The sequence below is a fragment of the Anolis sagrei genome, chromosome 1, assembly GCF_037176765.1.
Source record: "Anolis sagrei isolate rAnoSag1 chromosome 1, rAnoSag1.mat, whole genome shotgun sequence".
NCBI lineage: Eukaryota > Metazoa > Chordata > Lepidosauria > Squamata > Dactyloidae > Anolis > Anolis sagrei.
The window spans coordinates 120,944,669-120,960,887 of NC_090021.1; the positions used below are offsets into that span (position 1 = coordinate 120,944,669).

Genomic DNA, 16,219 nt, shown 5'->3' on the forward strand with positions numbered 1-16,219 from the left:
ACAGGTAAACAATGTGCTATATAGTAATGCATGGAGGAAACCATTATTTGACTGAATAGAGCACAGCTATTGATGAGAATACTTTTGAGATGTGACTGCTTAACGCTCTCCTGACAGCTTTTCTTTCACTCCAAAATACAGGGGTTCCAAGAATGTGTTTTCAAGGATAAATCAATACATTGCTAGAACTCTCCAATGAACAGTATGAATGCATGGGGAAAGATATGGTAATTATGGGTCTCCTTCAGAAGTTCTTGGACCCCAGATCCCAGTATTTTTATTTCGTACCCCTGGTTTAGACAGTGCCACATTATGTCTGTACTGACAGTGATCTTTCTGCTAAACTATTTTTGGTACTATTCCATTATCTGGGCGGTTGCCAAAGAGGGACACTAGACAGAGAAGGATAGCCCATTTTACAGGGGGTTGAGGGAATAAAATCATTTCCTCTGTTTTCCTGTTATTCCCCCAAACCATGTTGCCATCATTGAAAGATCCACCCAGAGGAAAAGTGTTCCTGCCATACATCAAGGGAACCACTGATCGCATAGGGAAGCTGATGAGGGAACACAACATACAAACAATCTACAAACCCACCAAGAAAATCCAACAAATGCTACGTTCAGCAAAGGACAAGAGGGATCCTCTCACCTCTGCAGGAGTCTACCGTATACCATGCAGCTGTGGACAAGTCTACATAGGGACCACCAAACGCAGCGTCCAAACAAGAATCCAGGAACATGAAAGGCACTGCAGACTACTCCAACCAGAGAAATCAGCCATAGCAGAGCACCTGATGAACCAGCCTGGACACAGCATATTATTTGAGAACACAGAAATGCTGGACCACTCTCACAACCACCATGTCAGACTACACAGAGAAGCCATTGAAATCCAAAAACATGTGGACAATTTCAACAGAAAGGAAGAAACCATGAAAATGAACAAAATCTGGCTACCAGTATTAAAAAATTCTAAAATTAAAACAGCAGAGAGAAAAACAGGCAGGGACATTTAATCACCTTTCAAGAAGAGTTTGCTCCAGGCACAGTCAGCCCATTGTATGCTAATCAAGGTGGTCAGTTGAAAAGATTCACACCTAGCCCACTTACAAAAGCCTTTTGTCTCACCCTGGTCATTCCACAGATATATAAACCCCCTTTTTTCCCAGCTCCAGCAGACCTCACCTCTGAGGAAGCTTGCCATAGATGCAGGCGAAACGTCAGGAGAAATGCCTCTAGAACATGGCCATATAGCCCGAAAAAACCCACAAGAACTGAATCATTGAAATAATTGTCATTTATGACATGGGAAGGGGGAAGGGAGGGAATAACCAGAGAAAACAGGTGAAATTGTTTTCCTCCTTCAACTCCCCCTCCCCCATGGACTATCCTTTTCTGTCTAGTGCCCCCTTTTGGCCTCCATCCAAATAATGGCACAGTATCCCATTATTTGTTTAATTTTGTACCCTGCCTTCCCCCAACATCAGACCCAAGCTGGCTTTATAACAACTTGTTGTAATTTGTTACATGTATTTATGTATAATAGGTAATCAAAAATGGTGTAATAGTGATACATATCCTGGAGGAGGACTTTCTCTCCATTCCCCTGTCCTCCTAAGTTTGGCTGGTGAAAACAAGTGAAAGGGGCTCTTCAGGGCATTTCTACACTAACATGAGAGAAACCTACTGTAGAGATGTGTTTATTATAAAGTGTTAATTATAATGTGTTTAAAACTGTATTTGTGGTTTACATTTGTTGCCATGGCCTAGCTGTGAGGGATAGGTTGCCATGGTGACAAGACAAGGCAGCAGAGGAGGTGGGCGGAGCTTAAGGAGAAAAAGGTTTGAAAGTGGCAGTTAAGCTCCAGTCCGGTGGATGAGACCCGGGGAAGAGTTCAGAGTCAGTTAGGGCTCTGGGTTGTGAAGCTGTGAGAATTCAGTTAGTTCTTAGGATTTGTGAATATTTCTTCAGCAAGAGAGCTGAAGGTGTTACCTTGTTAGATTGCTTAGGTTAAAGAATCTAACAGAGGGGGTTTAAAGGATCGCCAGTAAGGAAAGACTGGTGATCAGTGGTTTGTTCCGAGTATAGGGCAAACAGTGTGGATATTCACAATAGGGAACTCTGAAGTAGTATAAGCACTTCACTAAAGAAGGAGTTTGTGGAATTGTAACATCAGAAGTCTGAATGTATCTCAAACCAGCCATTTTGTAACATCAAGCCTTGTGCCAAGTTCAAACTCTCAAAACTGCAACAATTACGTTCTGTTAACAATAAAACTTGTTCTCTTTGTATTTCAAACCTGCCTCCTCCATTGCTTTAATGCTTGGTGCATTCCACACTACCAAAGTCACCTCACAACACAACTAAAGATAAACAGAGACATAAACCAGCGTCTCTAAACATATTGGTGGCAGCTTAATTGATACCTAAAAGAAGGTTCCTCACAGAATATTGGTGGCATTAAAGAAGATTAATACTTCCTCACATAATTTTGGTGGCATCTAGTGGGATTAGTGCTTCTTTACACCTACCTGCAGGATTGTAGCACATTTGGGCATCCCCTGGGCAACGTCTTTGTAGACAGCTAATTCTCTCATATCAGAAGTGACTTGCAGCATGCCACCAACCAACCAAACTATAATTCAGCTTGGAACTGGATCAAAAGGAGCGCATTTCACTGCAGATTGCCATGCCTGCAAATGGTTTGAGGCCAGGAAGGCAATTAGAGTTACCATAGAACTTAACTTGCAGCCCCCCTCCCCTCCGCTGCCGCCACCATTTCCTACATCACTACAGCAGAGACGTACTGGTTAGGAAAGGGGGGGAGTAACAGTTACCTCCTTGCTGCTCGATTATGCCTTTGAGGAGTTTTTAGCACCTCCCCACCTTTGTGGATTCTTAACTGTGCTTCAGCACGGGCAGATGTCTACAATGCATTTTGCATTTTGTGGAGCCAATTTTGGCCTGGATCTGGGGCACACTGGTATCTGCTGCAGCACATTTTTTGGATGAACTCAAAATTCTCTGGGACTTTTCTAAAGCATTGTATAATTATTAATGCATTCTGTAGTGTGCATTGGCAGTGTGCATTTTGTGGTCTTGAGCCAGCTTCAAACTGCATTACAGTCAGTTACAAGTTACAAACATCTGGCTTACAAATGACTCATAGTTAAGAACAAGGGTGAGATATCAGGAAGTGAGAGAAATCTATCCCTCGGAAGGAAAATTCATTCCTGAAAGAGTTATCATGAGGTTTCTGCAGAAACTTTTCCACCAATCCTTCTTTCCACAACGAGCCAGATTTTTCAAAATCCAGTTATAACAGGGAAAGATGGTGAGATGAAATCTCCTAAACAGGAGCACAGTCAGCAAAAGAAACACCATGGGGGTGTTAACCATTCACTATTCTTTCTAAAGCTTGTGTGTTTGTGAATATGGAATTACACAGAAAAATGTATTTTTTGCAACTTACAAACAAATTCAACTTAAGAACAAACCTACAGAACCTATCTTGTTTGTAACTTGGGGACTGCCTGTACATGGTCAGAACAGAAGTGCTGTCTGTGGTGGCTCCCGGATTCCTCCAAATAGAGTCTTGCTTTACCACCTCTCTGCTTTATTTTTGCCAACAAGCAAAGACCTTCTTATTTAAACAGGCCATCAGCTTTTCGTTAGAGTAGTTATATGTTTAATGTGTTCTCAACTGTTTTAAACTAATTTAATTAAGTGGTTGGTTGTTTAATGTTTTTTTAAAAGAAAATTTGTACTACAGATTTTTAAAGTTATTTTCACACACAAAATAAGCCACTTTTTGTCCCACCTGGGGAAAAAAGTGGAAAATAAATAAATAAATCTCATAGCCAATTATTTACAAAGTACATCTAAATCAGCTCATGCTGTGAGATAATACATTACATAAGACCACCTACAGAGCAACCCTAAATCCTGATGGTGGATGTGGAGTTAATTGGTAAACTATCTGCCACATCCAAGTCCTCACTTCTTCTACCTAGAAGAAGAGTGCAGGGAAGGAGAAACAAGGCAGTTACTTGCAATTATCATGCATTTTCCTTCCTAATAGTCCAAATGGGAAGGAAACATGTGAGCTCAAGATTTATTTTTCTTATTTTCATAATGTCTGAAACTACAGCCATTCAGTGAAGCTAAAAGGTGGAGAAGTGAAGACAGATAAGGAGTTAAACTGTGATATTTACTTCCACATGGAGCAGAGATGCCCAGCAATTGCCTTTTTAAAAGGATTAGATAAAATCATCAAAAGTACAACAGACAGTGGTTACTAAGAAAGACTATAAATATTCTCCATTTGTCAAGGTTATAAGGATCAACAAGAAGGAGGGTGCTATTGTGCTCAGGTCTTCTTGTGGGCTGCCTAGCATCTGGTTGGCCACTATGGAAACAGAATGCTAGAATAAATGGACTTTTGCTCTGACAGGGCTCTTCAGAAGCCTTGATACAGCATCCAATCTGAGCTGGAAGAGCAATGGGACTTGGAGCTGAGCAGATCCCAAGGCCACCGCTACTCTGATGTACTCTCCTGCTGCCAACAGTTCTCCTAAACATTTGGGCAACCTGAGGACCACAAGAATGAATGGGTCACCTTCTTGGTGGCCCACTTACATAGCCTCTTTCTACTCCTCTCAGTTACTACATTCCTATAATGGGCAGTTTCACTTGGTATAAGTGTGCCTGAGAACAGACCCAGATCTTGTACAATTGGCATGTCCACTGCACATTTTTGTAATAGGCAGTCATTTTGGTGTCACCTCCCTGGAATGTGTCACCCATTGCAGTCTCCACCCCGTGTCTCTTTAGTGGTGCAACCGAGGGCCCTTCCAAAACAGCCGTATAACCTAGAATATCAAGGCAGATAATTCATCTGCTTTGAACTGGGTTATCTGAGTCCACACTGCCATATAATCCAGCTCAATGTGGATTTTTTATAGATGTGTGGAAGGGACCTGAGTCTGTGTGCATTTCTACTCAGATACAGCTGTCCTGAAATTTGAGCAAGGAGCAGAATATGACTTGGCAGGAAAACAAGCTTTCCACTACTAACACCATTATACAGTGCAACTGTTGGACTCCTGGTGAGACGTGGGAGGAAATGATACTTCATGTCTAAATAAAATTTCCAAACCCTGAATCCTGGCCCACCAGGTTCCCAGCTAAATCCATTAGAATTTGATCAAAGGTGACGGCTTGTATTTTAACTTTTCGGTGGGAGTTTGAGATGCAATTTGATATCCCTTTATGCTAAATTATAGGGGAAGGAAGTGCAAAGAAAAGAAGAATGAAATAAATGGCCCAGAATCCCATTCCTCACAGACAAAAAGCAACTATCCTTCACAAAAGCAGACACTAACATCCAAAACTGTACATATTAAAATAAGATGATATAAGCACCTTTGCTCAGATGTCAGCCATGTAAAAAAGCTTACAGCACCAATGTGCTGCTGAAGAACAAGCAAACTGAAAATCCCTCAGGATTTAGACAAACCCATGTTTATTTATGCCTGATCTAAATTCAAAACCAATCTGGCTGCAGTTTTGAACAAATGTTCTTTTGATTTAATTTTATTAGTGGAACATTTAAATGCTGAATTGCTTGTCATTGATTCTAAAATTGAGGAGGTCCAGCAGAAATTAACCAATGATCATCTTTTTCAAGATATATAAAAATGTGTGGAATCATTGGGAAGATTCAATTTTGTATAAAATTAAAGACAAATGTATTGGATTGGCTGAAAAGTTCCATATTACCCAGTTAACTAGTTTCCATTGAATGAGGAATCCTTAGATGAACAGAGGCACTTTACAGGTATTTCCAGTAAAAAAGATTCTGCACAAGATATTTTCAATCAACAAACAGCAGTCCAATTTGAATTGAAAAAGATTACACATTTTAAATTTGGATCAGGAAAGAAACAGGACTTGGTGGTTAAATTGGTGGAAGCATTAGTGAGCACTCTCTGTGTTCGTCCACTTAACCAATTACAGATCCACCTCACCGTAGTTTTGCCTAGCCCACATTGGACTAGTTTCCTTGCCAGAAGGTCATGGGGGACCTTGTCGAAGGCCTTACTGAAATCCAGGTACGCTACATCCACGGCATTCCCCGCATCTACCCAGCTTGTAGCTCTATCGAAGAAAGAGATCAGATTAGTCTGGCATGACTTGTTTTTGATAAATCCATGTTGACTATTAGCGATGACTGCATTTGTTTCTAAGTGTTTGCAGACCGTTTCCTTAACAATCTTTTCCAGAATCTTGCCCGGTATCGACGTGAGGCTGACCGGACAGTAGTCGATACCGGGCAAGATTCTGGAAAAGATTGTTAAGGAAGCAGTCTGCAAACACTTAGACACAAATGCAGTCATCGCTAATAGTCAACATGGATTTATCAAAAACAAGTCATGCCAGACTAATCTGATCTCTTTCTTCGATAGAGCTACAAGCTGGGTAGATGCGGGGAATGCCGTGGATGTAGCGTACCTGGATTTCAGTAAGGCCTTCGACAAGGTCCCCCATGAACTTCTGGCAAGGAAACTAGTCCAATGTGGGCTAGGCAAAACTACGGTGAGGTGGATCTGTAATTGGTTAAGTGGACAAACACAGAGAGTGCTCACTAATGCTTCCTCTTCATCTTCGAAAGAAGTGACGAGCGGAGTGCCGCAGGGTTCCGTCCTGGGCCCGGTCCTGTTCAACATCTTTATTAATGACTTAGATGAAGGGCTAGAAGGCATGATCATCAAGTTTGCAGACGACACCAAATTGGGAGGGATAGCCAATAGTCCACAGGACAGGAGCAGAATTCAAAACGATCTTGACAGATTAGAGAGATGGGCCAAAACTAACAAAATGAAGTTCAACAGTGACAAATGCAAGATACTCCACTTTGGCAGAAAAAAATGAAATGCAAAGATACAGAATGGGGGACGCCTGGCTCGAGAGCAGTACGTGTGAAAAAGATCTTGGAGTCCTCATGGACAACAAGTTAAACATGAGCCAACAATGTGATGTGGCGGCAAAAAAAGCCAATGGGATTTTGGCCTGCATCAATAGGAGCATAGTGTCTAGATCTAAGGAAGTAATGCTACCCCTCTATTCTGCTTTGGTTAGACCACATCTGGAATATTGTGTCCAATTCTGGGCACCACAATTCAAGAGAGATATTGACAAGCTGGAATGTGTCCAGAGGAGGGCGACTAAAATGATCAAGGGTCTGGAGAACAAGCCCTATGAGGAGCGGCTTAGGGAACTGGGCATGTTTAGCCTGAAGAAGAGAAGTCTGAGAGGAGATATGATAGCCATGTATAAATATGTGAGAGGAAGCCACAGGGAAGAGGGAGCAAGCTTGTTTTCTGTTTCCTTGGAGACTAGGACGCGGAACAATGGCTTCAAACTACAAGAGAGGAGATTCCATCTGAACATTAGGAAGAACTTCCTGACTGTGAGAGCCGTTCAGCAGTGGAACTCTCTGCCCCGGAGTGTGGTGGAGGCTCCTTCTTTGGAAGCTTTTAAGCAGAGGCTGGATGGCCATCTGTCAGGGGTGATTTGAATGCAATATTCCTGCTTCTTGGCAGGGGGTTGGACTGGATGGCCCATGAGGTCTCTTCCAACTCTTTGATTCTATGATTCTATGAAATTATCTTCATATTTATTCACCCTAATGAACATTCTCTTCTAAATCATGACCATGTTTGTTTGTTGTTTATACTGCCAAATTCTAGTCCTTTCAGACCAAACTTGATATTTCAAATTGACCAGACTATCGAAACTTCAATTTTTGGAAAGATGTAATCACAAATCTCTTTCTGGTTCAGGTCAAAATCTAAATTCACTCCTGTGATGAACAATAACCATACCTCTACTTTTGAGAAAGTGTTTTTGCATGACATTGATAAACTGTTGTAATATTAATTCCTTAATTTTTATCCTGCATTTCTCCTGATATAGGTAATAGGCATGTGCAATGAATTAAAAATGTTTCAAAAGTCATTACAAAATTAGGGAACACTGACATTTTGTTTCTAAAGTATCATTAGTAAAACTTTCACTACTATAACAGGAGAAACTAAATTTTGTTACTTTTTTTGTTATAGCAATTGCACAAGTGGGAAAACTTCAGAGGCTCCTTTCTCCCTTATGTTTATAACTATTGGAATGAAACTTGCTACAATGGTAGAATACGTTTGCCACTGTTAGCCCACCAATTTTCAGAACGTTTCACTTATCCACAGATTTTTGGGAGATTTTCAAAGTTTTTATAAACAACATTTTTTAAAAAAACTACAGGAACTAGCTCATTGAGTTTTCTATACAATGACACAAGATAATAGGGGATCACTCCCCCCAACTTTCAAAAATATTCACACATGTACTGATTTTAGGGAATTTTCTAAAGTTTTGACAAAAGTATCTCATTGACTCCTTCTCATATTAACCAATAGGACTTCCATTTTGGGATTTCTTCCCAGCATAGCATAGAGATTTACTTAGTAGAAGTATCAGTCAGTTCTCCTCTTTGGTGATTCGTTGGAAGTCACCTGATTTATTGGAAGTCTGGTTGGCTGCTGGTACAGAGGGACAAATCTCTCTCCTATCCTGATTGGAAATTTCTGATGCTGAGCAGAATTCTGGGAAATGTAGTTTAGGGCAGGGCCTTTTGAATTCTCTGGCATAGGGCTACTGGGCTTCCCAAACTACATTTCCCAGAATTCTGTGCTTTCTCGGTCTCCTTCCCTGCTTTCTCCCTGCTGCTTCCCTTTCCTGGTGGTAAAAGGACATAAATCTAATGAGGAAAGGCAGCTTTTTTGGCTTCGCTTTGTTTCCTTGCACTGAAAATGAAACTGACTTTGGGAGGCTTCCAAGATTTACAAGATGCAAACAAAAAGGTATGATAAGTTTTGATTCTTAAGGTTTACATGCGGGCCACGCCCACGCTTTGTATATTGTGCCATAAGTATGAATTTAACAAATTTGGTACGACTTATGACAAAATTGTACCCCTAATACATATGTTCTCAAGGTGGCTTTATCCTGTAAGGGGATTCTTACCCTGAAATCATTAGCTTCCAATTGGAATATCATTATAAAACCAGTTGATAAAGGTGGAACTATCATCCTTTTGAATAGACATCATTGTCTCCAGGATGTTTCTTGTCAGCAAGGTGGTTATCCAAGTTATTTGGCTTTAAAGAACAACCCTACTAATTCTATTAAGTACATAATTATAGGAGAAGCATTCAATTTAGATTTTATAGACACTACCACTTCATCATTTCTTATTAATGATTATCTGCAGTCTTCTATTTTTTTATATTTTACCAAAGATGCATAAACTGGGTTTTCCACTATTTGGTGACCTGTAGTTGCTGACTTCGGATCTCTCTCAGAGTCATTATCTGAATACCTTGGTTTAGTTGTTTTGAATGTGTCTGAAAGCCAAGTGGTCATATACAGCTGAGATAAAAAGGATTATGTGCCCACCTTTTGTTTTGCTTTTTTAAATCAAAATTTGAGTGGCCACCTCTTCTGACTGGCTCTTTCATCTTTAAGAAAGATGAAAAGATGCTCTATGGCAATGTTTCCCCCCTATTCTGGACATATAACAGCACCTTGTGGGCTTGGGCCAGTGGAGATGTTTAGGAATGCCATGCATTTTGTTTTTAATGATGATACAATGTGGAAGAAAGTGAGCATTACATCTTCATCCATCTCTATCTTCCACAGTACAAAATACAACTTAGGTGGAAAAGAAAAGTACATTTAGCACATAAGACCTTTAAAGAAGTGTTCTAATCATTTCCCCTCAATAGTGCTTTTCCAATAAACAAACAAAAACTTTTTACATTGAAGATCTATAATTGGATCTCCCTCTAGGTTTGTTAAACCTTCTAAACAAATTTGAGTGGAACAGTGGTATTTTAGAAAGTAAATCCTGTTGTCTTCTGAACTGAAATTAACACCCTTAAATCTGATTATTATTTCCTTGGGGGAGCAGGGGGGATACAAATAGCTCTATGGTGCTGTCAGATCTCTCCTATGGAACAATGACAATTTCAAGAAGGTAGTTTTGTTCAAGTGTCCTTCCACACAGCCATATAACCCAGAATATCAAGGCGGAAAATCCCACAGTATCTGCTTTGAACTGGGTTATTTGAGTCCACACTGCCATATATTCCAGTTCAAACCAGATAATGTGGGATTTTATTCAGTTGTGTGGATGGGGCCCTAGACTGCACTGCAAAGGAAAAGCAGAATACAGTACTTGGTGCCACTGCTTTCATCAACATTAGTGCCCTCCTCTGTAGTTGGTTTGACGTTTCCATTTTTCAAAAAACCCTAAGAGATCTAATTATGGTTTTCCCACATCTCATCTGTTTTGTCCCCAAGTCAAGTCCAGTTTGATCCCTGATATGCATTCGTTCTGTAAAGTTCCTCATCACAGCAACCTGACAACATTAAGGATTAACAATCTTGCAGCTCCCTCTACAGCCAACTTTTGGAGTTTTCCTGAAAACCTTCAATGAAGAGAAGCTTTTGAGCAGCAAAACAGCCAATGTGAGACACAATGAGGCTGACATGACACAACCTGGTTGACCATTAACTTGAACTGTGGCCGAAACAATTATTTTCTATTAACCTGTAATATGATCTTCTGGCAGCTTTGAAACTGAAAATCCAAATTTGTCCCAAAAAAGTAAGAAGGTCATTTGAATTGGAAACTTTCAAAGAAAATGATCTTCCTGAAATTCAAGGAAAGTCTATTTGGATTAGTAGCATTCTGGTTCTAAATTATCTAAAGATAAGATTTTTTTTTAAAAAAAAATCTATCTAATACTTTTAAAGAATTGCAATCAAAATGTTTCAGGGAAAGTATACCATTGCAGGAGAGGTGTTCATTATAGTCAATACTTTTGTATGAAGAGTCTTCCATATTGAATAAAGGGGGAAATATAGACAACCTAGCCCCTGGTGGTGCTGTGGGTTAAACCGCTAAGCTGCTGAACATGCTGATCAAAAGATCAATAATTCATATTGAGCTCCTGCTGTTACCCCCAGCTTCTGCCAACCTAGCAGTTAAAAAAAATAAACTGTAGGTAGATCAATAGGTACTGCTATGGTGGGAAGGTAATGGTGTTCCATGCAGTCATGCCAGCCACATGACTTTGGAGGCATCTATGGATAATGCCAGCTCTTTGGCTTAAAAATGGAGATGAGCACCACCTCCGAGAGTCAGACATGATGAGACTTAATGTCAAGGAAAACCTTTACCTTTAGTTATAGACAACCAATTTGCCAAAGTGGCTAAAACAAAAAGTTGCCTGTGTGCTAGTGGAACAAACTATAATGGTACAAAAACTTTATATTATTTTATAGTTTTACTCCAAGTTACTGAATTAATATCCTGCTATAAACTGCAGAACTGTCTCTCCATATATAGCTGCAATGTTTTGTCACAACTTCCTTGTCCCTTGTTTAGATCATATAGTTCTCACTATATTTAAAAGCCCATTCATACTTCTAATGGTGCTTTTCATGAACAATTTATGGCTGAAATTGCTTTTAAGCCTTCAACATCTTGTGTGATACTATTGTTTAAACACTGCAACCCATTTACAATACCTTTAGATTATCCTGGGGTGTGTTTTTTAAATAATTGCTATACAACCCTCTTCCTCCTCTCAAAAGAGTTAAAAGCTTTTAACAAGATATTCAGTTTACACCCTGAAATTAATATCCACCATAAATACATTTATGTGGCCCTCTCCTTTAGGACCCAACAAAAATTTAACTTCAAGGTTACAACTTAGAGTTTTTAGTGAAGCAACAGCTACTGAAACACATCAAAAGTTCTTTGAATATGAAAAGAAATACCTTTTGGGGGGTTTTTTTATTTCAAAGAAAGCAAAAACCTGAATAGCTTCATCTAGTCATGCAGTGGTTTTCAACCTGTGGGTCCCCACATGTTTTGGTCTTCAACTCCAAGAAATCCCAACAGCTGGTAAACTGGCTGGGATTTTTGGGAGTTGTAGGCTAAAACACCTGGGGATTCACAGGTTGAGAATCACTAGACTGCAGTGGTTCTCAACCTGTGGGTCCCCAGGTGTTTTGGCCTACACCTCCCAGAAATCCCAGCCAGTTTACTAGCTGTTAGGAGTTGAAGGCCAAAACATCTGGGGACCTATAGGTTGAAAACCACTGCACTAGAGGCTAATATGGTGATTGCTCAAAAAGGCCTACACAACTTCACTTTACAAAGTTGTTATGAGAAGTTGTGGCTTTGTCCTTTCATAGAAATTGGTTTCATCAACATTGGTTTGCAACTGTAGAAATTAATTCCATGATCCCTCCTTTATGAAAGACTTTTATTGCTTTTATTAATGGAAGCAGAAATAATACAGATCCATTTGGTTTTCATGTCAGTTTTTAAAATGACACCTGAGCTTAGGATCTAGAAAAAGAAATGTGCACGAATATGTGTATTTATTGTGTTATGTTAAAGAATATTGACAGCCTGTAAATTTTCTTTTGTTCTATTGAATTTTGTGAAGTTGTTTTCTCAATAAAAACATTTTTGTAAAAGAGAAGAAAGAAATGCTTTACAGTAGACACATTTTTAAAAACAAAATCCATTTATATATGTGTGTGTGTGTCATATATATGGTGAATATAAATATGTTAAGGTATTCCTTGAAAGATAAATGTAGCCATTAAACTCTATAGCCAGAGGAAATAATGTCTTCACTTGGCTGTCACAGATCACTAATACAGTGGTCAAGTGGTCAATTTGGCCATTTGACCAGTGACAAGGTCTTGATTTTTCCACTCAGAATTACTTGTGTTAGAAGGGTATTATGACAGTTCTATAACAAATGACAAAGGCCATACCACAAAGGCTTACCATTTGATATAGAAAAATTTGCTCAACAACATAATTTATTTTAATGATTCTAAATCTAGTAATAAACCTAGATGTGTATTTTTGTTATATGATACCAGGAACTTTGGGGGAGGGGAGTCCAAAGTTCTGTGGCATTCTTTTGGAGTGCCAGGAGCACTGGAGAAACATTGTGCCTTGGTACCGAGGCTTTTAAGGTACATTTTTGCATGAGTCTGCCTGAGCCCTTGGAGATAGGATGGTTGAGCCCTTGGAGATAGGATGGCTGTGGGGACTGCAACATGGGATCATATATGTAATCCCAGGAAGCCGTTCCACACCTCCCACACCTGGAAAGCTCTTCACCTTGCTGGAAGATTCAAATCTTTGCAAGTATTTTATCACCCTGGGATAAAACTGGATATGTTAGGTTTATTCCAGGTTGAAAAAGATAAGTTTGAAGCATCACTAGGATACCCCAGGCTCATCAGTTTCCTATGCTGCATTATGTGGCAGTGTAGATGGGGCCAATGTGGGGGGAGGGGGGAAGTGACACAAAGACAGGATGAAAGGCAAGATTCCAAGGGCAGGAACTGCAGTTTTATCAGGCTGCAGGTACTTCCACACAGGGCTTAAATCCGCTTCAGAGTGGGTTAAAGAAACCTGTTCTGAACTTTAAGTCTCCACATAAAAAACTTGGGCTTTCCCGGTTGGGTTTCTCCATGCCATCCCAAAAACTTTTGGGTTGGCATTGGATCACCTAACCCACCACCCCTCCCCAAGCCTTAAAAATAAAGAAAACTTACCAGGTTGCCATGAGACCGCTCTCGCAGCTTTCCTGGTGTGTAAAAAATGACATGCCAGGAGGCAATTTGCCCTCCCCCCCCCCCCCAATGCCGTGTCAATTTTATTCACCAGGAGGGCTGCTGGAGCAGCCTCATGGAAACCTGGTAAGCTTTTCTTTATTTTTTAGGCTGGGTGTGGGAAGGGCTGGGTGCCCTCTTTGCTTCTCTGGGCCTATGGAGCCCAAAGAAGAGAATTGGGCTGTGGGGACAGATTCCTGGGATTGCAGAAGCAGTCCTGGGAGTCTGTCTCCACAGGGCCCATACCCCATTAGAACCAGACCTTTCAGGAAGGCCAGGGTCTAATAGGGTATCTAATTAATTCAGGATAAAGCGGGGTTTTCCTGCTTTGTCCCAAATCAATTTGCTTTTACGTGAGGCATCGTTTGGATGCCTCAGGTAAAAGTCTGACGGGACCTGCATTTTGAGCACTGTCTGGAGGTGCCCTTTCTCTCTAGCTAAACTGAAGCCAAACCACAGTTAGAGATTACATAGACCTGCTTGCTCTTCCTCCTCTTCTGCAACATGCTTGAATGAACATACTAAAATAGGTCAAATTATCCCTTTAGATATTTCATGACAGCTAGAAACCTCAATCATGGTAAGAACCATGTGATCTGGGACAAAAGATCAAATCAGGAGACCTTTTCTAAGAAAAATCTGAAGAATCACCTGGCAGGAAGCCTTTTAATCTCCTTGTGCATCTAAACAAAGAGAGCTCTTGTTTGCATGAACAGGAGTCAACTAAAATCAATATAATGGATACACTTCAATGGATTTTGAATTAATGATAATTTATTTGGTGTTCTACACAAATAAGCCCTCTACTTAGAATTAGATGACTGACTTGACTTCTTTGGAATGACTATGAGCAAGAAAGTAAAGGTGATAAATGTTTATAAGAATCCGATACAGCTACAGCCTGAAGCCAAGAGAATTAGGATCTAAAAGCCATGCAGCTGATGAAGTGGTACAAAATGGGTTGCTGCCAGGGATCCCTGCAGTGTTTCTGCCTATATTCTAGTGTTGTTGGCCCCTGATTATATTGATTGCATCTCAGAATGTTTTATGTTTCAATTTACTCACTGCTAGATATAAATCCTTGCGGCCAGAATCCTGTTGGGGAGTTATGAATGTGTAACCACCATAGCTATGCAGCTCAAACTCCACTTACTAGGAAACAGCTGCTGCAATTGACAATGGTATGTTTTCCTATCACTTGGTTCTACATATCAGTCTGCAAGCATCTACACAAGGCATACAGACAGATGCAGTTTAACCTGGGGAAAGTTGCGTAATGGATTAAAAAACACAGGGGAAAATCAAAATCCCACAACAGGATTAGAATTTTCCACATGAAAAAGGATCAGGAAGTAGAGAGGCATTTTTATTTTATTTATTTTGGGGGGGGGGGATTTTTGTGTAGAACTGCGCCACAATCCCGGCACCGGGATTGTGGCGCAGCTGGCTGAGTGTCAGCTGCATTAAGATCACTCTGACCAAAAGGTCATGAGTTCGAAGCCAGCCCGGGCTGGAGTGGGTGTCCAGCCATTGTGTAGCCCATTGTCGACCTTTGCAACCCGAAAGACAGTTGCATCTGTCAAGTAGGAAAATAAGGCACCACCTTGTGTGGGAGGCTAAATTTAACTAATTTATGAGGCCATAAAGAAAAAAGACTCCGGGGAATGTGGAATGCGGAAGAACTTCATCGGTGTCGCTGATGGACGATGAAAAGCAGCAGCTCCCCTGGCGGCCAGAAAAAAGTTAAATAGCCTTGGTGTATTTGTGTGTTAAATGTTGTTTGTCAAAACTGGCATTGAATGGTTGCCATATATGTGTTGACTGTAATCCTCCCTGAGTCCCCTGCGGGGTGAGAAGGGCGGAATATAAGAACTGTAAATAAATAAATAAATAAATAAACTGTCGTGGTTGATGTTCCCAGCCCCTCCTCTGAGTAATCCCCATTGCTATAGGCAGAAGCGGGGTCTCTTCTACAATTCCTTCTCACATTGGAGATTGCTCACATGAAGAGTGGATGAAAATGTCACCAGCCACTTCCTGAGTGGTTCAGAGGGTTAAACCAGTAAGCTGCTATTTTTGATACTTGGTTCAAGTATTTTCCAGTTACGGAATTGCCAGCTGTTCATTCCAGGTGTGAGACCTTGCAGACACTTCATTTGCAAAAAAAGTACCATGACGGACAACACTTCAATCAGATATCCAATGCTCAGGATGTTCTTATTGCTTAAGTAATAGAATTAACAGTGCCTCAGCCGTTCATTTTAATTGTGTGAGTTTCATTCAAGACAATTTAAATTACTCCACTGAGTTGCTGAAAGGGAGGAGCAAAAAGAAAAATTCCATTCTAAAGATAAACAGTGGCTATCCTTTCTTATTAGACATTGTGAATTGAGTTTTATGGTTCACATGGCTAATTGCAAGAATAGTTAGGGAGAAAAAGACAGATGAA

At 40.3% G+C, this 16,219-nt stretch overlaps 1 protein-coding gene across 1 annotated transcript in view; it reads left to right on the forward strand.

Annotated features, from left to right (window-relative positions):
• Nucleotides 1-8,791: 8,791 nt before the first annotated feature.
• The window catches only part of TMEM18 (transmembrane protein 18), a 41,965-nt gene continuing 34,537 nt past the window's right edge, over nucleotides 8,792-16,219 (forward strand). Inside the window, exon 1 of the mRNA XM_067468200.1 lies at nucleotides 8,792-8,918. Coding sequence (XP_067324301.1) covers nucleotides 8,868-8,918 — 51 coding nt within the window. The 5' untranslated portion in view covers nucleotides 8,792-8,867. The remainder of the gene's footprint in view (nucleotides 8,919-16,219) is intronic.